Below are 25,159 nucleotides of genomic sequence, written 5' to 3' on the forward strand. Positions count from 1 at the left end.
GTTGCTAACCTCGGGTTGGAACCTCGGTATGGAGTGGAACCGGGAGGAAACGGAACACGCTTAAACGAGCAGTGGGACATCCTCTACACCAGCACAACGGTTCTCCATTGTCCACAGACCTGCATGAAGAACCCTGCCAGCAGAGCTCTCTTGATGTTGAGTGTGTTGGTCTTGGTTCCGAAGGACGTCTCAGAGATGGGCAGCTCTATTCTCTTCAGGATGTCAGTCAACTCTGACCTGATGGCGTCTGCCGTCTGAAGGGCGCGGTGGTTCAGATGGTAGTCCTGACACCACTTCTCTACGCTGAAGTCTGAGGGAATAACAGGAAGAAACATTCAGCTACAAGTGAGGAGAAGAGAATAGAATCAAGTGGAACAGAATTCAATTGCAAACAAAGCATTCGGAGAGTATTCAGACCCCTTGACTTTTTCCACATTTTGTTACTTTACAGCCTTATTATAAAATAATAAATAAATTATTTAAATAGTTTTTTTACCTCATCAATCTACACACAATACCTCATAATGACAAGGCAAAAACAGGTTTTTAGACAAAAAAACTGAAATATAACATTTATATAAATATTCAGACCGTTTACTCAGTTCTTTGTTGAAGCGACTTTGGCAGTGATTACAGCCTCGAGTCTCCTTGGGTAATGATGCTACAAGCTTGGGACACGTGTATCTATTCCTTTCTGCAGATCCTTTCAAGCTCTGTCAGGTTGGATGGGGAGCGTTGCTGCACAGCTATTTTCAGGTCTCTCCAGACATGTTAAATCGGGTTCAAGTCCAGGCTCTGGCTGGGCCACTCAAGGACATTCAGAGACTCGTCCTGAATCCACTCCTGCGTTGTCTTGGCTGTGTGCTTAGGGTTGTTGTCCTGTTGGAAGGTGAACCTTCACCCTAGTCTGAGGTCCTGAGCGCTCTGGAGCAGGTTTTCATCGAGGATCTCTCTGTACTTTGCTCCGTTCATCTTTGCCTCGATCCTTACTAGTCTCCCAATCCCTGCTGCTGAAAAACATCCCCACAGTATGATGCTGCCACCATAATGCTTCATCCAGACGTGATGTTTGGCATTCAGGGCAAAGAGTTCAATCTTGGTTTCATCAGACCAGAGTCTTGCTTCTCATGGTCTGAGAGTCTTTAGGTGCCTTTTGGAAAACTCCAAGCGGGCTGTCGTGCCTTTTACTGAGGAGTGGTTTCTGTCTGGCCACTCTACCATAAAGTTCTGATTGGTGGAGTGCTGCAGTGATGGTTGTCCTTCCTTCTGGAAGGTTCTCCCATCTCCACAGAGGAGCTCTAGAACTCGGTCAGAGTGACCATCGGTTCTTGGTCACCTCCCTGACCAAGGCCCTTGTCCCCCGATTGCTCAGTTTGTCTGGGCGGCCAGCTCTAGGAAGAGTCTTGGTGGTTCTAAACTTCTTCCATTTAAGAATGATGGAGGCCACAGTGTTCTTGGGGACCTTCAATGTTGCAGAAATGTTTTGGTACCCTTCCCCAGATCTGTGCCTCGACACAATCCTGTCTCGGAGCTCCACGGACAATTCCTTTGACCTCATGGCTTGGTTTTTGCTCTGGCATGCACTGTCAACTGTGGAACCTTATATATACACAGGTGTGTTCCTTTCCAAATCATGTCCAATCAATAGAATTTTCCACAGGTGGACTCAATCAAGTTATAGAAACATCTTAAGGATGATCAATGGAAACAGGATGCATGAGCTCAATTTCGAGTCTCATAGCGAAGGGTCTGAATACTTATGAAAATAAGGCATTTCTGTTTTTTATTTTTAATACATTTGCAAAAATGTCTAAAAACCTGTTTTCAATTTGTTATTATGGGGTATTGTGATGTCATTATGGGGTATTGTGATGTCATTATGGGGTATTGTGATGTCATTATGGGGTATTGTGATGTCATTATGGGGTATTGTGATGTCATTATGGGGTGTTGTGTGTAGATTGAGGAGAGGGGGAAAAAATGATTTAATCCATTTTAGAACAAGGTTGCAACCTAACAAAACGTGGAAAAAGTCAAGGGGTCTGAATACTTACCGAAGGCACAGTATAGTGAAGTATTTCACAATGTGATGCTTTTTTGAGCTAAATTGATGTGACTGAGTGTCTCTCTGGCTGCATTTGAAGTAACTAACTCACATGTCTCTCTCTGGCTGTACTTGAAGGCGTTGTAGATGTTGATGAGGGTGAAGTGGTCTCCCTCAGGGTGCCGGAACTTTCTGTGACACTGTTGTACCTCTTGGGTCCTGCCATCAGGTGGCTCCAGGAAGCAGCTTGGCGCTAAACGCAAAACAGACAGAATCAATAGGGTGGTTAGCATTGGTGCTAACACAGACAGACAGAATCAATAGGGTGGTTAGCATTGGTGCTAACGCAAAACAGACAGAATCAATAGGGTGGTTAGCACTGGCGCTAATGCAGACAGAGAATCATTAGAGGTTAGCATTGGCGCTAACGCAGAAAGACAGAGAATCAATAGGGAGGTTAGCATTGGAGCTAAAACAGACATATCAACAGGGTTTGCATTGTTTGACCAAGCTACTCTCTCCGTATAGTACCTTGAGGCTCATTGTCTGAGTGGGAGAAATAGCAGCCGCCTAGGCTTCAACTGCAAATGCTCAGAGACGAGACTATGTCCATATGGCAGATCAAACTGTCTGGCAGATTATACTGTCTGGCAGATTATACTGTCTGGCAGATTATACATCCAAAAGGTCAGAGACTAGACTATGTCCATATAGTAGATTATACTGTCTGGCAGATTATGCATTCAAAAGGTCAGAGATGCCTGATGTAGTTGTCCATAATGGTTAAGACTGCTTATGATGGATATTCTACTATCTTCAGTAGTGGTTATAAAGGCGTTATGGATGTAAACATAAGCGTGAGGGTTTAACCACATTACAAGTGTGTGTTGGTGTGTTGCACCAACATGATTTAAATCAATCTTAGATTAGACCTAATCTAGACTTTGTAAATGTGTTGCACCACTTAATTTTAAGACTGGATTAGTTCATCTAAGGTTAAATCACTAAACTATGATCAGTGATACGTGTCCTAATGGATTCACCATATAAATATGTTGTAGTTCTATGGAAACTTAGACACTGATATTTGATGCATTTAAACAGTGTCAATTTAGATTTAATCCCAAAACTGAATTTAAATTAGTTTTTAAAACAATGGAGCAACAAGATTACATTTGATCTTGGTTTGAGTTCTAAATTAAATTTAGTGTAGAAGAAGGATTAGATTGAACTATGATTATTGAAAACGAGGTTTAAGGTTCAGTGCAAAAACATTACTAGATAAACCTTGATTAAACCCAGTTTAAGAGTTAATCCATGTTGGTGCAGTCCACCCTGAGTGAATCAAATGAATCAAAAACATTACTAGATAAACCTTGATTAAACCCAGTTTAAGAGTTAATTCATGTTGGTGCAATCCACCCTGAGGGAATCAAATAGAATCAAATGAGGTTGTAGGAGTGTAAACTACATACCTGATAGCATAGCTGCGATGGTCACCACCTCGTTCACACAATCAAACTCACAGGACGCCAGCAGAGCCTTGGCCATCTGAGCGTCCAATGGCAACTCAGAGATTATGATCCCGATCTCTGATAGGTTCCCAACGTCGTCCAATGCCGCGAGGTAATCCAGCTCCTCTAGCGACTGCATCAGACCCTCTGGATCTGGATAGGAAGTAGACAACTTAGATCATAGATAATAAAATACAAGATCTGGATAGGAAGTAGACAATTTAGATCATAGATAATAAAATACAAGATCTGGATAGGAAGTAGACAACTTAGATCATAGATAATAAAATACAAGATCTGGATAGGAAGTAGACAACTTAGATCATAGATAATAAAATACAAGATCTGGATAGGAAGTAGACAACTTAGATCATAGATAATAAAATACAAGATCTGGACAACTTAGATCATAGATAATAAAATACAAGATCTGGATAGGAAGTAGACAACTTAGATCATAGATAATAAAATACAAGATCTGGATAGGGAAGTAGACAACTTAGATCATAGATAATAAAATACAAGATCTGGATAGGGAAGTAGACAACTTAGATCATAGATAATAAAAGACAAGATCTGGATAGGGAAGTAGACAACTTAGATCATAGATAATAAAATACAAGATCTGGATAGGGAAGTAGACAACTTAGATCATAGATAATAAAATACAAGATCTGGATAGGGAAGTAGACAACTTAGATCATAGATAATAAAATACAAGATCTGGATAGGAAGTAGACGACTTAGATCATAGATAATAAAAGACAAGATCTGGATAGGGAAGTAGATCATCCTTTACATAATAGATAATAAGAAGAAGAGATATTAGACAGAGAAACCACCTGTGTAACAAAATGACTTGTCAGTTGATGCTTTGGATTATGATCATATAGTATCTGCTCAGCTCCTCAAGAGATCGAGGGCCTTACTTTAACTTTAACACGTCAAAAGACATTAGAATACAGAATCAGAATGAAAACTCTGTTCCTGAAAAGAGCCCGAGCTCCAAAAAAGGTTGATCCAGGAATTCTAGCCTAGTTTGTTCCAGTAGAATGGAGGACAGGAAATTCTACTTCCTCCTCATTGTGGCGTTGGAGGTCAGATGGACGAAATGAGACGCGTTATGAGGTAATCATTAACAAGCTGGCCACTTTACTCCATGGAATGTGTCCAGAACGGTACACTACCTTTTTGACCAGAGTAGGGCACTATATAGGGAATAGGGTGCCATCTGGTCTATAGTAGTGCACTATATAGGGAATAGGGTGCCATCTGGTCTATAGTAGTGCACTATATAGGGAATAGGGTGTCATCTGGTCTATAGTAGTGCACTATATAGGGAATAGGGTGCCATCTGGTCTATAGTAGTGCACTATATAGGGAATAGATTGCCATCTGGTCTATAGTAGTGCACTATATAGGGAATAGGGTGCCATCTGGTCTATAGTAGTGCACTATATAGGGAATAGGGTGCCATCTGGTCTATAGTAGTGCACTATATAGGAATAGGGTGCCATTTGGGATGCCGGTTTGTCACTGTCCTCAACTCTTCCCATGCCGGGACAGCCGGGTGGGTCGGGGCTCTCAGACAATGGTCCCTGGCAGGCCACTGTCAGGCCACTGTCAGCTCTACTAAAGCACGGCTGGCTGCCTCTAAACAGGACAGAGCACGGCATACAGACAGACCTCCATCAGACCTCTACCCAGGACAAAAAAACGCTCCTGTACTACTCTACAGTTACAGCTATGGTTGCAAAAAAGTCTGCTAACTTTCAACAAAATGCCCAGGTTTCCCAGAATTCCTGGTTGGATGAATCCAAGATTTCCTGCTTATACCCTCCTGATTTTCTGGAAAAACTGGGAATTTGGGGAAAGTTGCTAGAATTTTGCAACCCTAGTTACAGCACACAGGGTCAGATCCAGAAGTACAGATGACACAGGGTAAGATCCATAGAAGAACAGATTACAGGGTCAGATCCATAGAAGTACAGATTACATAGGGTCAGATCCAGAAGTACAGATTACACAGGGTCAGATCCAGAAGTACAGATGACACAGGGTCAGATCCAGAAGTACAGATTACACAGGGTCAGATCCATAGAAGTACAGATTACACAGGGTCAGATCCAGAAGAAGTACAGATTGACACAGGGTCAGATCCATAGAAGGGTCAGATCCAGAATACAGATTACACAGGGTCAGATCCATAGAAGTACAGATTACACAGGGTCAGATCCATAGAAGTACAGATTACACAGGGTCAGATCCATAGAAGTACAGATTACACAGGGTCAGATCCATAGAAGTACAGATTACACAGGGTCAGATCCAGAAGTACAGATTACACAGGGTCAGATCCAGAAGTACAGATTACACAGGGTCAGATCCATAGAAGTACAGATTACACAGGGTCAGATCCATAGAAGTACAGATTACACAGGGTCAGATCCATAGAAGTACAGATTACACTGGGTCAGATCCATAGAAGTACAGATTACACAGGGTCAGATCCATAGAAGTACAGATTACACAGGGTCAGATCCATAGAAGTACAGATTACACAGGGTCAGATCCATAGAAGTACAGATTACACAGGGTCAGATCCATAGAAGTACAGATTACACAGGGCCAGATCCATAGAAGTACAGATTACACAGGGTCAGATCCATAGAAGTACATATTATAACACATTTAATTGAATTAGGATCTCTGTGGTCAGACTCACCTCCCAGACCAGAGTCTAATAACCTGGGAATACACTGAATACCCAGATACAACCAGGGTTTCTAGTCATGCTTCTACATCTGCATTGCTTTCTGTTTGGGGTCTGAGGCTGGGTTTCTGTATAAGCAGTTGTTGACATCTGCTGATGTAAAAAGGGCTTTATAGATACATTTGATTGATTTGGTAGTTTGGTTCAATTCCTATTTTTGGTTACAGTACCACCAAGTACATTTTGCTCTGCCCGGAGTAGCCCTGAAGTACCAAGTAGGCCAAGTAGCCCTGAAGTACCCTCTCATGTAAGCCTATGGTCTCATGAGTCTTCCCAAGTATCCCCGGTGGACCAAGTAGCCCTGGTGGACCAAGTAGCCCCGGTGGACAGGCCAAGTAGCCCTGGTGGACAGGCCATGTAGCCCCGGTGGACAGGCCAAGTAGACCCGGTGGACAGGCCAAGTAGCCCCGGTGGACAGGCCAAGTAGCCCCGGTGGACAGGCCAACTAGCCCAGGTGGACAGGCCAACTAGCCCCGGTGGACCAAGTAGCCCAGGTGGACAGGCCAACTAGCCCCGGTGGACCAAGTAGCCCAGGTGGACAGGCCAAGTAGCCCCGGTGGACCAAGTAGCCCTAGGGGTCCTAGTACCCCTGAATGAGAACCACTGTCCTACTATAGTACCATGTAGAATGTCTGTCTGGTAGACTGACCTGGTCTGGTGATGAAGTCACAGTGTCTCAGCCCTGCGATCTCCATCCTCTTGAGGAAGAGGATGGTGAAGGTGAGGTTGGTGTCCAGGATCTGAGGGGATGTCTCTATGGGGAGTACTCTCTCCTCAGGGTACAGGCAGAAACACTTCCCTGGACAAACACAGACAACTCAATCAATGTTTTACTTTGTTCTACATCATAGAATAATTGTGAAGACATCAAAACTATGAAATAACACAAATGGAATCACGTAGTAACCAAAAAAAGTGTTAAACAAATCTAAATATATTTTATAATTATTTGAGATTCTTCAAAATAGCCACCCTTTGCCTTGATGACAGCTTTGCACACTCTTGGCATTCTCTCAACCAGCTTCATGAGGTAGTCACCTGGAATGCATTTCAATTAACAGGTGTGCCTTGTTAAAAGTTAATTTGTGGAATTTCTTTCCTTCTTAATGTGTTTGAGCCAATCAGTTGTGTTGTGACAAGATAGGGGTGGTATACAGAAGATAACCCTATTTGGTAAAAGACCAAGTCCATATTATGGCAAGAACAGCTCAAATGAGCAAAGACAGTCAGCTGCTTCCTGATATCAGTACCTGTCGGTCCAGTCAGCTGCTTCCTGATATCAGTACCTGTCGGTCCAGTCAGCTGCTTCCTGATATCAGTACCTGTCGGTCCAGTCAGCTGCTTCCTGATATCAGTACCTGTCGGTCCAGTCAGCTGCTTCCTGATATCAGTACCTGTCGGTCCAGTCAGCTGCTTCCTGATATCAGTACCTGTCGGTCCAGTCAGCTGCTTCCTGATATCAGTACCTGTCGGTCCAGTCAGCTGCTTCCTGACATCAGTACCTGTCGGTCCAGTCAGCTGCTTCCTGACATCAGTACCTGTCGGTCCAGTCAGCTGCTTCCTGATATCAGTACCTGTCGGTCCAGTCAGCTGCTTCCTGATATCAGTACCTGTCGGTCCAGTCAGCTGCTTCCTGACATCAGTACCTGTCGGTCCAGTCAGCTGCTTCCTGATATCAGTACCTGTCGGTCCAGTCAGCTGCTTCCTGATATCAGTACCTGTCAGCTGTCCAGTCAGCTGCTTCCTGATATCAGTACCTGTCGGTCCAGTCAGCTGCTTCCTGATATCAGTACCTGTCGGTCCAGGATGTCAGTACCTGTCGGTCCAGTCAGCTGCTTCCTGACATCAGTACCTGTCGGTCCAGTCAGCTGCTTCCTGACATCAGTACCTGTCGGTCCAGTCAGCTGCTTCCTGACATCAGTACCTGTCGGTCCAGTCAGCTGCTTCCTGATATCAGCCTGGTATCTGCTGATGGATCGTAGTACTTCAGAGTTGGCCCTTATCCTGGGATGATACACCTGGTTGAAAGAATACACGTTTAACCATAGAAAGACCTATTATAACTATTTAATAACGTCATGAATTAACTCATTTAATAGGATATCTATGGTCATAGCCTTGGCATACATGTATAAACTAACATGCAATGCTTGTTTTATGGTGGTTAAACTCACATGTCTTTTCTCCAGTCCTACGTCGATGACAAAGTTAACAGAGTCCACAGCCCAGAACATGTCCTCTCCCTGGCTTGTGGAGAGGAAAACCAACCGGCACCTGGTCGTAACGGTTCCCCTACTCCCCATCCCCTCCCCCAGGCGAGAGGGTGTCCGACCCTGCCCAGGGCACAAGACCACGGGCACCAGCTCCCCAAGCTCTGCCCCCAGTCTGGTTCCCTCTCTCTGGAGGATAGCACGGGAACAGACAACCTCCTGTGGGAGGGTTCAACACAGAGTGAGAAGTGCTGACAGCACCATACGACTAGTCCCGTGTGGCTACTGGCTAGCAACGACCCCAAGGTCATGGGTTCACTTCCTGCAGGGATCACACGTCTAAAACCTGTACAGCTCTGAGGATAATAGTGTCTTCTACTTGACCACTACACCCTAGATCTTCTACTTGACCACTACACCCTAGATCTTCTACTTGACCACTACACCCTAGATCTTCTACTTGACCACTACACCCTAGATCTGCTACTTGACCACTACACCCTAGATCTTCTACTTGACCACTACACCCTAGATCTTCTACTTGACCACTACACCCTAGATCTTCTACTTGACCACTACACCCTAGATCTTCTACTTGACCACTACACCCTAGATCTTCTACTTGACCACTACACCCTAGATCTTCTACTTGACCACTACACCCTAGATCTGCTACTTGACCCCAGGCTGGATGGTTCTACTTGACCACTACACCCTAGATCTGCTCTGAGGATAATACATGTCTGCTACGCAGACCACTACCAATAGAAAAAGGCTGAGTTGACATCCCTATTGACAGGCTTTAAAGATCTCATTGACCACACACCCTAGATATGGTCCAGGACAACAAGGCCTTTCAAAACGCTTTGTCATTCAACAGACCACGAGGCACACCACTAGAGACCACTAGGCTTGACCACTACACTAGATCCTCTGAGACAGACCATAGTGGCAGACCACTACACCCAGATTTGCTAGGCAGACCACTACACCCTAGATCCACAGAGAGACCACTACAGACCACTACACCCTAGACTACTTGACCACTACACCCTAGATCTGCTACTTGACCACTACACCCTAGACTTGCTACTTGACCACTACACCCTAGATCTTCTACTTGACCACTACACCCTAGATCCTCTACTTGACCACTACACCCTAGATCTGCTACTTGACCCCAGGCTGGATGGTTCAACGCGAGGGGAAGACAGGGCGTGTCATGTCATAAATAGTTAACACATTTTGCTCGCAGACCCACCAATAGAAAAAGGCTGAGTTGACATCCCTATTGACAGGCTTTAAAGCTCATTGTCACACACACACATATGGTCCAGGACAACAAGGCCTTTCAAAACGCTTTGTCATTCCAACAGACCACTAGGCAGACCACTAGGCAGACCACTAGGCTAGACCACTAGGCAGACCACTAGACAGACCACTAGGCAGACCACTAGACTAGACCACCAGACAGACCACTACGCTAGACCACTAGACAGACCACCAGACAGACCACTAGACAGACCACTAGACAGACCACTAGACAGACCACTAGACAGACCACTAGACTAGACCACTAGACAGACCACTAGACCACTAGGCAGACCACTAGGCTAGACCACTAGGCAGACCACTACGCTAGACCACTAGACAGACCACTAGACAGACCACTAGACTAGACAGACCACTAGACTAGACCACTAGGCAGACCACTAGACCACTAGACAGACCACTAGACTAGACCACTAGACAGACCACTAGACCACTAGGCAGACCACTAGACCACTAGACAGACCAGACAGACCACAGACTAGACCACTAGACAGACCACTAGACAGACCACTAGACAGACCACTAGACAGACCACTAGACAGACCACTAGACAGACAGACAGTCAAACAGACAGACCACAGACAGACCACTAGACTTAAGGACACCACAGACCACTCCTACTTAAGGACAGAGACCACTCAAAGGACAGAGGTCCTAGACGGGGGGACGGGGACAGAGCCCTACTTAAGGACAGAGGGGGACTTAAGGACAGAGGGGGGACAGATATTCTACTTAAGGACAGAGTTCCTACTTAAGGACAGAGATCCTACTTAAGGACAGAGCTCCTACTTAAGGACAGAGTTCCTACTTAAGGACAGAGATCCTACTTAAGGACAGAGCTTCTACTTAAGGACAGAGTTCCTACTTAAGGACAGAGCCCTACTTAAGGACAGAGATCCTACTTAAGGACAGAGATCCTACTTAAGGACAGAGATCCTACTTAAGGACAGAGTTCCTACTTAAGGACAGAGAATCTACTTAAGGACAGACATCCTACTTAAGGACAGACATCCTACTTAAGGACAGAGTTCCTACTTAAGGACAGAGAATCTACTTAAGGACAGAGCCCTACTTAAGGACAGAGATCCTACTTAAGGACAGAGTTCCTACTTAAGGACAGAGAATCTACTTAAGGACAGAGATACTACTTAAGGACAGAGATCCTACTTAAGGACAGAGATCCTACTTAAGGACAGAGATCCTACTTAAGGACAGAGATCCTACTTAAGGACAGAGATCCTACTTAAGGACAGAGATCCTACTTAAGGACAGAGCTTCTACTTAAGGACAGAGCTTCTACTTAAGGACAGAGATCCTACTTAAGGACAGAGATCCTACTTAAGGACAGAGATGCTACTTAAGGACAGAGATCCTACTTAAGGACAGAGATCCTACTTAAGGACAGAGATCCTACTTAAGGACAGAGCTCCTACTTAAGGACAGAGCTTCTACTTAAGGACAGAGATCCTACTTAAGGACAGAGATCCTACTTAAGGACAGAGAGCTATGGCATGCCATCATTCAGTACATAGCACCAACAAAAACAAGCAATCGAGTTACGGACAAATACTGCACCATCATCACTGTTGAACTGTGTAAATGATCTCACCTGAGGTGAGGCCAAGAACAGCACCACATCTCCCTCCTCCTTGGTGCGGTGAATCTCCAGTACCAGTCTCAGAGCAGAGTAGAAGTAGTCTTTACTACTACAGTTACTGTAGACCACCTCAGCTGGACAGAGGGCTTCCAGACTGACCACAGGGACGTTACTACCTGTAACGGCAGTGGACTGTCAGTCCGGTCCGTGTTATCACAGAATTCCGTTCCATGTTTTACTCATGTTCTAATTGAGCTACGGAGGTTAGTGATCAACGAAGTATCCCCACAGTGCTTTCAGTAAAGATCAATGATATCAGACCTCCATTCTTCCAATCATCTGATAAACACAACAATGGGGACGATGTGTTATTCCACCTGGGTTGTTACAAAGTGCATCGTTTCCCATTCAAAAATCAATCAATGAATGAACGTATAGGAGGGTCGTTCCACTACCGTAGTGGGCCAGGAGCCTGTCTGTCATGGAGGACACAGTCAGGATCACCACCCTCAGGTCTGGTCTATGGACCAGGATGTCCTGTACAATCACAACAACAATACACTTTATTGACATGCAACAAACTGCTGTTACTAGGAATTTAACTTGAGCACAAAGAACGTACAAAAAAACAAAACACAAAACATCAATCAGATTAACAGAGGTGTTCTCTCTCCCTGTGTCTCTCTCTCTCTCCCTGTCTCTCTCTCCCTGTCTCTCTCTCTGTCTCTCTCTCTCCCTGTCTCTCTCTCTCTCTCCCTGTCTCTCTCTCTCCCTGTCTCTCTCTCTCCTGTCTCTCTCTCTCTCCCTGTCTCTCTCTCTCTCCCTCTCTCTCTCCCTGTCTCTCTCTCTCTCTCCCTGTCTCTCTCTCTCCCTGTCTCTCTCTCTCCCTGTCTCTCTCTCTCTCCCTGTCTCTCTGTCTCTCTCCCTGTCTCTCTCTCTCTCCCTGTCTCTCTCTCTCTCTCCCTGTGTCTCTCTCTCTCTCCCTGTCTCTCTCTCTCTCCCTGTCTCTCTCCCTGTGTCTCTCTCTCTCTCCCTGTCTCTCTCTCTCTCTCCCTGTCTCTCTCTCTCTCTCCCTGTCTCTCCCTCTCTCTCTCCCTGTCTCTCTCTCTCTGTCTGTCTGTCTGTCTGTCTGTCTCTGTCTCTGTCTGTCTGTCTGTCTGTCTGTCTGTCTGTCTGTCTGTCTCTCTCTCTCTCCCTGTGTCTCTCTCCCTGTCTCTCTCTCTCTCTCTCCCTGTGTCTCTCTCCCTGTCTCTCTCTCTCTCTCTCCCTGTGTCTCTCTCTCTCTCTCCCTGTGTCTCTCTCCCTGTCTCTCTCTCTCTCTCCCTGTCTCTCTCTCCCTGTCTCTCTCTCTCTCTCCCTGTCTCTCTCTCTCTCCCTGTCTCTCTCTCCCTGTCTCTCTCTCCCTGTCTCTCTCCCTGTCTCTCTCTCTCTCTCTCTCTCTCTCTCTCTCTCTCTCTCTCTTTCTCTCTCTCTCTCTCCCCTCTCTCTCTCTGTTTCCCTCTCTGTTTCTGTCTGTCTGTCTGTCTGTCTGTCTGTCTGTCTGTCTGTCTGTCTGTCTGTCTGTCTGTCTGTCTCTCTCTCTCTCTTTCTCTCTAATCCAACAGATACTATTAAGTTGAATACCTTTGTATTTGTGTCGACCACTTTTAAAGAGAGAGAGAGAAAGGTCACACAAGGTAATGCCCACCATACCTGGAGCAGTCCCAGCAGTATGTCTGTGCTGACGGTTCTCTCATGAGCCTGGTCGATGACGATGGCCCCGTAGTGCTCCAACATGGGGTCAGACATCATCTCCCTCAGTAGCAGGGCATCTGTACAGAACCTGGAGTGGACCAGAATTGAGTTAACTAATGATGCAGATGGTAACATCTTTCAATGCCTTTCAATGCCGGTACGGAGCGTGGAGACCAGAAGTGAGTGCCGATATACACCATAAATGCAGAAGTATGTGGACACCCCTTCAAATTAGTGGATTTGGCTATTTCAGGTGTATAAAATCAAGTACACAGCCATGTAATCTCCATAGACAAACATTGGCAGTAGAATGGCCTTACTAAAGAGTTTAGTGACTTTCAACGTGGCACCGTCACAGGATGCCACCTTTCCAACAAGTCAGTTTGTCAAATTTCTGAACCTGCTTGAGCTGCTCCAGTCAACTGTAAAAGCTGTTATTGTGAAATGGAAACATGTAGGAGCAACAATGGCTCAGCCCTGAAGTGGTAGGCCACACAAGCTCACAGAACGGGACCGCCGAGTGCTGAACCGCCTAGCGCATAAAAATTGTCTGTCCTCGGTTGCAACACTCACTACCGAGTTCCAAACGGCCTCTGGAAGCAACTTCAGCACAATAACTGTTAGTCGGGAGCTTCATGAAATGTGTTTCCATGGCCGAGCAGCCGCACACAAGCCTAAGATCACCATGCTCAATGCCAAGCCTAAGAGCAACGCCAACCGTCGGCTGGAGTGGTGTAAAGCTCGCCACCATTGGACTCTGGAACAGTGGAAGTCTCTGTAGTGATGAATCCCGCTTCTCCATCTGGCTGTCTGACGGACAAATCTGGGTTTGGCGGATGCGAAGGGTACGCTACCTGCCTGAATGCATAGTGCCAACTGTAAAGTTTGGTGGAGGAGGAATAATGGTCTGGGGCTGTTTTTCGAAGTTTGGGCCCCTTAGTTCCAATGAAGGGAAATCTTAATGCCACAGCATGAAATTACATTATAGATGATTCTGTTCTTCCAAATTTGTGGCAACAGTTTGGGGAAGGCCCTTTCCTATTTCGGCACTCGGGAGATGTGTGTGTATATGTGTATATATGTCTGTCTGTCTGCCTGCCTGCCTGCCTGCGTGTGTGTGTGTGTGTGTGTGTGTGTATATATATATATGTATATATATATATCTGTGTGTGTGTGTGTATGTGTGTGTATAAAATCCAGTACCAGCCAGTGTCATAGACAAACAGCAGGTCAGTCCAGATCCAATTTGACGTGACTTTCAACGTGCGTCAGTTTGTCAAATTTCTGAACCTGCTGTGAGCTGATATGTCAACTGTAAAAGCTGTGTATTGTGAAATGGAAACATGTAGGCAGAACAATGGCTCAGCCACTGGGGATCTGGTAGGTAGAAATTCATATTAACCATTTCAGACCCACGGGATACGCCGCATCATTATATCTACAGCAATCTCCAAACATGGATAGCAACAATATGAATAACTGTTAGTCGGGACTTCAGGATTAATGTGTATTAATCCACCAGAGTGACCTGACTCAAACAGGATTCACAATGTCAATGATCAACCAGAGCATCGCCACCCTAAGGGCCAGGTCCACCGCCTGCTGTAACAATACCTGCCTAATCCACCATAGTGGATCTGTAAAGTTTGATGGAGGATTAATAATGGTCTGGGGATGATCAAACAGGATTAAGTTTATGTATGAATCCAATGAAGGAAATCTTCATTATCATGATTCTGTTCTTCCAAATTTGTGACAGACAGTTTGGGAAGGAAAGGGCCTATAACCATTTCTGTCTGCCTGACCCACCTTATCAATGTGGGTATTCATCCATCCAATCATTATGTATATATATATCTGTGTGTGTGTGTGCGTGCGTGTGTGTATTAGATCCAGACCTGAGCACAGTGTCAGTAGAACAGCAGGTCTCCAGGGGTATGGTGTAGCCCACTTCATGTCCAATGTTGACGTCCATCTCATCGGCCACCCTAAGGGCCAGGTCCACCGCCTGCTGTGAGTGGATCTGGGTAGACACAGCCACGCCGTGCTGGTACTGGGCCGACAGGCAGAACTCTGCGCACCACTGGGGGATCTGGGAGATGGATACATTTTAGTTGATCATGTAGAAATTCAATTTCGAACCATTTCAGACCCACCTTATCAAAGGGTATTCATCCATCCAATCATTATGCATTCTAGTGAATCAACCAGAGTGACCTGACTCAAACAGGATTAACAATATTAATCCACCAGAGTGACCTGACTCAAACAGGATTAACAATATGAATCAACCAGAGTGACCTGACTCAAACAGGATTAACAATATTAATCCACCATAGTGACCTGACTCAAACAGGATTAACAATATGAATCAACCAGAGTGACCTGACTCAAACAGGTTTAACAATATTAATCCACTAGTGACCTGACTCAAACAGGATTAACAATATTAATCCTAATTTCTAAAGTCATTAATAGAATGGACAGAGAATTATAAAACATAATAATATTAACATTGTCGTACAACTTGAACTGCTGAACGTGGAATAAGCAGTGTTAGTGAATTCAACAGTCGAATGAACAGTGTCGACCACAACATGGAGCCGGTGTCGACCACAACAGGGAGCCGGTGTCGACCACAACAGGGAGCCGGTGTCGACCACAACATGGAGCCGGTGTCGACCACAACAGGGAGCCGGTGTCGACCACAACAGGGAGCCGGTGTCGACCACAACAGGGAGCCGGTGTCGACCACAACAGGGAGCCGGTGTCGACCACAACAGGGAGCCGGTGTCGACCACAACAGGGAGCCGGTGTCGACCACAACAGGGAGCCGGTGTCGACCCCAACAGGGAGCCGGTGTCGACCCCAACAGGGAGCCGGTGTCGACCCCAACAGGGAGCCGGTGTCGACCACAACAGGGAGCCGGTGTCGACCCCAACATGGAGCCGGTGTCGACCACAACAGGGAGCCGGTGTCGACCCCAACAGGGAGCCGGTGTCGACCACAACAGGGAGCCGGTGTCGACCACAACAGGGAGCCGGTGTCGACCACAACAGGGAGCCGGTGTCGACCACAACAGGGAGCCGGTGTCGGAGCCGGTGTCGACCACAACAGGGAGCCGGTGTCGGAGCCGGTGTCGACCACAACAGGGAGCCGGTGTCGGAGTCGGTGTCGACCACAACAGGGAGCCGGTGTCGACCACAACAGGGAGCCGGTGTCGACCACAACAGGGAGCCGGTGTCGACCACAACACGGAGCCGGTGTCGACCACAACAGGGAGCCGGTGTCGACCACAACAGGGAGCCGGTGTCGACCACAACACGGAGCCGGTGTCGACCACAACAGGGAGCCGGTGTCGACCACAATAGGGAGCCGGTGTCGGAGCCGGTGTCGACCACAACAGGGAGCCGGTGTCGAGCCCACAACAGGGAGCTGGTGTCGGAGCCGGTGTCGACCACAACAGGGAGCCGGTGTCGACCACAACAGGGAGCCGGTGTCGGAGCTGGTGTCGACCACAACAGGGAGCCGGTGTCGACCACAACAGGGAGCCGGTGTCGACCACAACAGGGAGCCGGTGTCGACCACAACATGGAGCCGGTGTCGACCACAACAGGGAGCCGGTGTCGACCACAACATGGAGCCGGTGTGGACCACGACACGGAGCCAATGACACACTAGTGACAAGGACCAGCTCCTACTAATTGTATTGTGCTAAACTGCTGTGGCAGCAAGTGACAGCTCCAGAGGATTAGTACCTAACAGCTGGAGGCCAGAGGGAGGGAGGGAGAGGGAGGGGAGGGAGGAGAGAGGGGGGAGGGGGGAGAGGGGGGGAGGGGGGGGGGGAGGGGGGGGGAGAGAGGGGGGGGAGGGGAGGGAGAGAGGGGGAGGGAGGGAGAGGGGATGGGGGAGAGGGAGAGGGGAGGGAGGGGGGAGGGAGAGAGAGAGGGGAGGGAGGGGATGGAGAGAGAGAGGGAGAGGAGAGAGAGGAGGGAGGGGGAGAGGAGGGAGAGAGAGAGAGAGAGAGGAGAGAGAGAGAGAGAGAGAGAGAGAGAGAGAGAGAGGGGAGGAGAGGGAGGGCCTTAAGACCCATGTTATTCAGGGGATATTCACAGTTAGCTTCACACTGTCACTCAATTAAATTAAAGTCAATACAAGAGGCTTGGCATGGAAACATGTGTTAACATTACATCACCAAAGTAGGTGAAATAGATAATAAACAAAAGTGAAATAAACAATAAAATGAACAGTAAACATGACACTTACAGAAGTTCCAAAAGAATAAAGACATTTCAAATGTCATATTATGTCTATATACAGTGTTGTAACGATGTGTAAATAGTTAAAGTACAAAATCGGGTTTGTTTTCGAATTCTTTGTGGATCTGTGTAATCTGAGGGAAATGTGTCTCTAATATGGTCATACATTGGGCAGGAGGTTAGGAAGTGCAGCTCAGTTTCCACCTCATTTTGTGGGCAGTGTCCACGTAGCCTGTCTTCTCTTGAGAGCCAGGTCTGCCTACGACGGCCTTTCTCAATAGCAAGGCTATCCTCACGGAGTCTGTACATAGTCAAAACTTTCCTTAAGTTTGGGTCAGTCACAGTGGTCAGGTATTCTGCCACTGTGTACTCTCTGTGTAGGGCCAAATAGCATTCTAGTTTGCTCTGTTTTTATTTGTTAATTCTTTCCAATGTGTCAAGTAATTATCTTTTTGTTTTCTCATGATTTGGTTGGGTCTAATTGTGCTGTTGTCCTGGGGCTCTGTAGGGTGTGTTTGTGTTTGTGAACAGAGCCCCAGGACCAGCTTGCTTAGGGGACTCTTCTCCATGTTCATCTCTCTGTAGGTGATGGCTTTGTTATGGAAGGTTTGTGAATCGCTTCCTTTTAGGCTGTTGTAGAATTTACCAGCTCTTTTCTGGATTTTGATAATTAGCGAGTATCAGCCTTATTCTGCTCTGCATGCATTATTTGGTGTTCTACGTTGTACACGGAGGATATTTTTGCAGAATTCTGCATGCAGAGTCTCAATTTAGTGTTTGTCCCATGTTGTGAATTCTTGGTTGGTGAGCGGACCCCAAACCTCACAACCATAAAGGGCAATGAGTTCTATGACTGATTCAAGTATATTTATCCAGATCCTAATTGGTATGTCGAATTTTACGTTCTTGCCTTGAAGAAGGGCATTTTCAGAGACTCTTTGTCTGGCTCTGGGAATGTGACCGTGAGACATTCATAGCCATATCATCAATTTAGCCATAATCAGTGTCATTCAGCACCTAGGGACATTCCCTGTTTAGTACACAGGCAAAAAAAAATGCCAACAATCCTTTCTGAAGTTTATACTCGTAGTTCTAGAATCTAATTGAATAGAATAGAATCTAGTTGAATAGAATGGAATCTAATTGAATAGAATAGAATCTAGTTGAATAGAATATAATCTAATTGAATAGAATAGAATCTAATTGAATAGAATAGAATCTAATTGAATAGAATAGAATCTAGTTGAATAGAATAGAATCTAATTGAATAGAATAGAATCTAATTGAATAGAATAGAATCTAATTGAATAGAATCTAATTGAATAGAATAGAATCTAATTGAATAGAATATAATCTATTTGAATAGAATAGAATCTAATTGAATAGAATAGAATCTAATTGAATAGAATAGAATCTAATTGAATCTAATTGAATTATGTTTTTGGAAGCACTGCAGGAAAGAGATCCCATGGGACTCGCATCAACCACCCGAGTGGCACCGCGGTCTAAGGCACTGCATATCAGTGGTAGAAGCGTCACTACAGACACTCTGGTTCGATTCCAGGCTGTATCACAACCGGCCGGGATTGGGAGTCACATAGGGTGGCGCACAAACCCAGCGTCGTCCGGGTTTGGCCGGTGTAGGCCGTCAACTGACTTGCCTAGTTAAATAAAAGTTTTTAAAAAATAAAAGAGTCTTGCAAGATACAATGGATTTTTGTTTAAAACATCTCTGGCCCAAACAGAGACGTAAACCATGTGCTCATACTTCTGCTTCGAAAACATCTAAATCAGATTACAGTGAGAGGGAGAGGCCATTCAATACTCTCATCTGTTCCTAGACTCATTGGACAACTGGGTTAGGTTGGGGATATTAACTACTAAATTGATGCATACGTGACGAATGGGAATTGGGGTATTTACAGGTATTTGGTCATGTTAAACCCATGACCTCAGTCATTATATGAAAGGAGTGGATTCTTAACCTGAATGCCTGTCTGCTTCTGCTCTGTGGCCATGGCTTCACAATAGCAATGGAGCAGGCAGAAGCACCAACAGATCTGAGGCCAGGCTAGAGAGATCAGATCTGGGGCCAGGCTAGAGAGATCAGATCTGGGACCAGGCTAGAGAGATCAGATCTGGGGCCAGGCTAGAGAGATCAGATCTGGGACCAGGCTTGTGAGATCAGATCTAGGACCAGGCTAGTGAGATCAGATCTGGGACTAGGCCTAGTGAGATCAGATCTGGGACCAGGCTAGTGAGATCAGATCTGGGACCAGGGCTAGTGAGATCAGATCTGGGACCAAGCTAGGTGAGATCAGATCTGGGACCAGGCTAGTGAGATCAGATCTGGGACTAGGCTGGAGAGATCAGATCTGGGACCAGGGATAGTGAGATCAGATCTGGGACCAGGCTAGTGAGATCAGATCTGGGACCAGGCTGGAAAGATCAGATCTGGGACCAGGGATAGTGAGATCAGATCTGGGACCAGGGATAGTGAGATCAGATCTGGGACCAGGGCTAGTGAGATCAGATCTGGGACCAGGCCTAGTGAGATCAGATCTGGGACCAGGCTAGTGAGATCAGATCTGGGACCAGGCCTAGTGAGATCAGATCCAGGACCAGGCCTAGTGAGATCAGATCTGGGACCAGGGCTAGTGAGATCAGATCTGGGACCAGGGCTAGTGAGATCAGATCTGGGACCAGGCCTAGTGAGATCAGATCTGGGACCAGGCCTAGTGAGATCAGATCTGGGACCAGGGCTAGCAGATTCTGCTGTAAGTAAGCAGAGTCATATCTAAAGTCATATGTGCAGCTTCAGGGTCTAAGACATAGGAGTCCCTCTGTCCCAAATAACATGATGTTCCCTGTGTAGTGCACTACTTTTGACCAGATCCTACAGGGTCCAGGACAACAGTAGTGCACTATGTAGGCGATAGGGTGCCATTTGGGACGAATCCATAGCTAATGGTATTAATATCAGGCTCCCTGCAGGCTGGAGCTATATTTATAAGGGTCCCGATGGAAGACTGACCTTCCCAATGCAGCCGGCTGGCATTTCACACTTCACAACAAGATCCTGGCAGAAGTCTATTACTTGAATGCTGTCACTTATTTTTGTATTATTCAATAACAACTCTATACTCTATACTTATATAGAAAAACTCCAGTGTAAGGAATTATGATGTGGATGAGATCTGGAAAAAAAAGTTAATAGCAGGACAGAAAAGGTATCGGACTATGAAGTAGCTGGCGTGGTTTTGTATGGAACTAATGTTTGATGTATGGCCTCATTGTTGCCTAATTAGACGTCTTCCACATGCCATGTATAGAATGCATGCTACTATTTTTATTTAACTAGGTAAGTCAGTTAAGAACAAATTCTTATTTTCAATGACGGCCTAGGAACAGTGGGTTAACTACCTGTTCAGGGGCAGAACGACAGATTTGTACCTTGTCAGCTCGGGATTATTGAACTTGCAACCTTCCGGTTACTAGTCCAACGCTCTAACCACTAGGCTACCCTGCCGACCCTATACCAATTAAGACATCTGCAACAAAAGCAATACATAATTATATAAATACTAGATACTGTATTGGGAATCAAAGGGGAAATATTGTTATTCTTTTATTATTTTTGAAATTCGTTGAAAATCATATTTTAGATCTGAATACTCTCCTATTAATTCCACACTCACCTGTGTACTTTTCCCAGTTTTAGTTGTACCAGATACGATAACAAGTCGATTGTTCACCAGGATATCCAAAAATTCCTCTCTAGCTTTCCAAACAGGTAGAGACTGTCTCTCTTGCAATAGTTTATAATAACGAGAGGAGAAAGGCAATCCATCAAATCGGTTCAGTTCCAGATCCTCTCCGAAGACAAAAGCTTCTTCCACGCAGTCAGCAGTTTCCGAATCCGGACAAATCTCTTTCTCCATCAAATGCTTGTCCTGCTCGGACATGGTCGATCTATCCGCCATGGAAATGATCGAGGATCCCGTCGGGAGCGCAACAACTGCTGGCAACAGATATAATCAAAAGGCACAGAGAACCGTTTATCCCCCTAAAAAAATGAACTCACCGACACATTATAATCCATGTAACAATACCAACGTTGACTTGGAGTTCAATGTATAATCCAAACAGATTTCCGTTAATATTTTGTTGACAGATGTGAAGAGATTTCAGGACAAACAACATGCAGTTTTTTTGTTCTTATTTCGGATTAAAACTCTATTACCGTTTCTTGTCTGTCAATCCGCAGCGCACTGTTGCGCTATTGGCCACTGGCATGGTCAAACACGTGGGTTGACTTGCATAGGCTACACGAGTCGCGTGAACAAGACTTTAATGTGCGCCTACATATGATCACGTGACCACTAGGCCGACTGTAGACTAATAACCCTCTTATAATAATCGAATAACATTGACAGGGAGATGGGGTGTGCACCAGTGGAGGCTGGTGGAATGAGTTATAGGAGGACGGGCTCGTTGTAATGGCTGGAATGGAATTATAGGAACAGATTTAAATGTTGTTTCCATGTGTTTGATACCGTTCCATTCCAACCATAGAAGCAAGGGGAAATAAAGTCCAGATGTTTTTTTTTATAGTGGAGATCAAGTTAATGAATTGGCTGGCTGGGCTGATGGGACAGCGGATGCTGCAGGGAATTCTCAGATGGAGAACATACATAGATTTACCCGCGGTAAACATTTTTTTTAAAGTATGATTTAGAACGCGTCTCAACCAATCACAATGCTTGTTTTGACAAACCTGTTGTTGGAGGCGTGGCTTTATGTTAGCTGTTTGCCCACCCATGGCATAAAGTGTCATGCCCGTTCATCAGCTATGTTACACTGTTGACATTGTATACTGCTGGTTCTGCAGTCTGAAAGAGCTTAAACTTAATACATGTGCTTTCATAGAGTTCATTAACGTTATTGTCTAGACAGTCACCGCTTTGTTACAGTAGGTCATCTGGAGTTATACCTTAGTGTAACAGTATAACTTCCGCCCCTCTCCTCGGCTCCAACCACGGACCCTCTGCACACATCAACAACAGTCACCATCGAAGAGCATCGTTACCACAAAAGCCGCGGCCCTTGCAGGGCAAGGGGAACCACTACTTCAGGTCTCAGAGAGAGTGACGTCACCGATTTGAAACGCTATTAGCGCGCACCACCGCTAACTAGATAGCCATTTCACAGGACAATAGCTATAGGTCAGTGGTTCCCAAACGTTTTATAGTCCTGTACCGCTTCAAACATTCAACCTCCAGCTGTGTACTCAGTGGCTTCTGATTCAATTCAATTTTCACAGAACCACTTGTTGCAATTTCAATGACACTCTTGTTCAGATATCAGTAAGTGGACTGGAGGCAGGGAATGAAAGGGATAACAAATCCAGTTGTTTGTGTCATCCATTTCAGGAAGGTACCTGCACACCCAACTCACACAGGTACTTTGCTATATCACATTTCACATTGTCAGTTTTATTTAACTAGGCAAGTCAGTTAAGAACACATTCTTATTTACAATGACAGCCTACAGGGGAACAGTGGGTTAACTGCCTTGTTCAGGGGCAGAACAACAGATTTTTACCTTGTCAGCTCAGGGATTCAATCCAGCAACCTTTCGGATACTGGCCCAACACTCTAACCACAAGGCTACCTGACGCTCGTCCTTAAGCTTGAGTTCAATTGCACACAAGACCTGTGTGTTGTCCTTGTTAACGCAGATAGAAAAGAGCTCCAACTTCTTAATCATAGCCTCAATTTTGTCCCGCACATTAAACAGTGTCATTGGACACTGTGCTATCTAACCTCCAAACAAGCTTCAATGCCATACAACACTCCTTCCGTGGCCTCCAACTGCTCTTAAACGCTAGTAAAACCAAATGCATGCTTTTCAACCGATCGCTGCCTGCACCCGCATGCCCGACTAGCATCACCACCCTGGATGGTTCCGACCTTGAATATGTGGACATCTATAAGTACCTAGGTGTCTGGCTAGACTGCAAACTCTCCTTCCAGACTCATATCAAACATCTCCAATCGAAAATCAAATCAAGAGTCGGCTTTCTATTCCGCAACAAAGCCTCCTTCACTCACGCCGCCAAGCTTACCCTAGTAAAACTGACTATCCTACCGATCCTCGACTTCGGCGATGTCATCTACAAAATGGCTTCCAACACTCTACTCAGCAAACTGGATGCAGTCTATCACAGTGCCATCCGTTTTGTCACTAAAGCACCTTATACCACCCACCACTGCGACCTGTATGCTCTGGTCGGCTGGCCCTCGCTACATATTCATCGCCAGACCGACTGGCTCCAGGTCATCTACAAGTCCATGCTAGGTAAAGCTCCGCCTTATCTCAGTTCACTGGTCACGATGGCAACACCCATCCGTAGCACGCGCTCCAGCAGGTGTATCTCACTGATCATCCCTAAAGCCAACACCTCATTTGGCCGCCTTTCATTCCAGTACTCTGCTGCCTGTGACTGGAACGAATTGCAAAAATCGCTGAAGTTGGAGACTTTTATCTCCCTCACCAACTTCAAACATCAGCTATCTGAGCAGCTAACCGATCGCTGCTGCTGTACATAGTCTATTGGTAAATAGCCCACCCATTTTCACCTACCTCATCCCCATACTGTTTTTATTTATTTACTTGCTCTTTTGCACACCAATATCTCTACCTGTACATGACCATCTGATCATTTATCACTCCAGTGTTAATCTGCAAAATTGTAATTATTCGCCTACCTCCTCATGCCTTTTGCACACATTGTATATAGACTCCCCCCTTTGTTTTCTACTGTGTTATTGACTTGTTAATTGTTTATTCCATGTGTAACTCTGTGTTGTCTGCTCACACTGCTATGCTTTATCTTGGCCAGGTCGCAGTTGCAAATGAGAACTTGTTCTCAACTGGCCTACCTGGTTAAATAAAGGTGAAATAAAAATAAAAAAATAAAATAAAAATATAGTTGCGGAGAGTCCCTGACAATCCTAGATTCGGATCATTCAGGTCAGAAAAAATATTCCCCAGATAGGCCAGTCGTGTGAGAAACTCGTCATCATACAAGTGTTCAGACTGCATTATGCCCATATCATTGCATAATGCAGAAAATACACAAGTTCAGGGGCCTTGCTTTGACAAAGTTAACTATTTTCACTGTAGAGTCCAAAACGTCTTTCAAGCTGTCAGGCGTTCCCTTGGCAACAAGAGCCTCTCGGTGGATGCTGCAGTGTACCCAAGAGCCCCTCGGTGGATGCTGCAATGTACCCAAGTGGCGTCGGGAGCAACTGCTTGCACGCGCGTTACCACTCCACTATGTCTCCCTGTCATGGCGTTTGCGCCATCAGTACAGATATCAACATGAGCAGCAGCTACGTTTGGCTACATACAGACCATTAGTGGATTTCCCGCGAGAGAGTAACGGTTAATGTGATTGGATGTTAATTATTTGACTATAGCTAACAGGACTCTAGTCTGGAGTTATATCTTAGCTAACAGGACTATAGTCTGGAATTATATCTTAGCTAATAGGACTATAGCTATAGTCTGGAGTTATACCTTAGCTAATAGAACTATAGGCTGGAGTTATATCTTAGCTAATAGGACCATAGCTATAGTCTGGAGTTATACCTTAGCTAATAGAACTATAGTCTGGAGTTATATCTTAGCT

At 45.6% G+C, this 25,159-nt stretch overlaps 1 protein-coding gene across 1 annotated transcript in view; it reads right to left on the bottom strand.

The window, feature by feature from the left end:
• The window catches only part of dhx32a (DEAH (Asp-Glu-Ala-His) box polypeptide 32a), a 24,967-nt gene extending 2,675 nt beyond the window's left edge, over nucleotides 1-22,292 (bottom strand). Inside the window, exons 1-11 of the mRNA XM_042316968.1 lie at nucleotides 21,162-22,292; nucleotides 15,103-15,296; nucleotides 13,163-13,292; nucleotides 11,926-12,007; nucleotides 11,483-11,646; nucleotides 8,506-8,760; nucleotides 8,256-8,349; nucleotides 6,981-7,130; nucleotides 3,520-3,711; nucleotides 2,157-2,297; nucleotides 120-310 (exon numbers count right to left, since the gene is read on the bottom strand). Coding sequence (XP_042172902.1) covers nucleotides 120-310; nucleotides 2,157-2,297; nucleotides 3,520-3,711; nucleotides 6,981-7,130; nucleotides 8,256-8,349; nucleotides 8,506-8,760; nucleotides 11,483-11,646; nucleotides 11,926-12,007; nucleotides 13,163-13,292; nucleotides 15,103-15,296; nucleotides 21,162-21,446 — 1,878 coding nt within the window. The 5' untranslated portion in view covers nucleotides 21,447-22,292. The remainder of the gene's footprint in view (nucleotides 1-119; nucleotides 311-2,156; nucleotides 2,298-3,519; nucleotides 3,712-6,980; nucleotides 7,131-8,255; nucleotides 8,350-8,505; nucleotides 8,761-11,482; nucleotides 11,647-11,925; nucleotides 12,008-13,162; nucleotides 13,293-15,102; nucleotides 15,297-21,161) is intronic.
• Nucleotides 22,293-25,159: the final 2,867 nt, after the last annotated feature.

This window comes from Oncorhynchus tshawytscha, unplaced genomic scaffold, assembly GCF_018296145.1.
Source record: "Oncorhynchus tshawytscha isolate Ot180627B unplaced genomic scaffold, Otsh_v2.0 Un_contig_2580_pilon_pilon, whole genome shotgun sequence".
Lineage (NCBI taxonomy): Eukaryota > Metazoa > Chordata > Actinopteri > Salmoniformes > Salmonidae > Oncorhynchus > Oncorhynchus tshawytscha.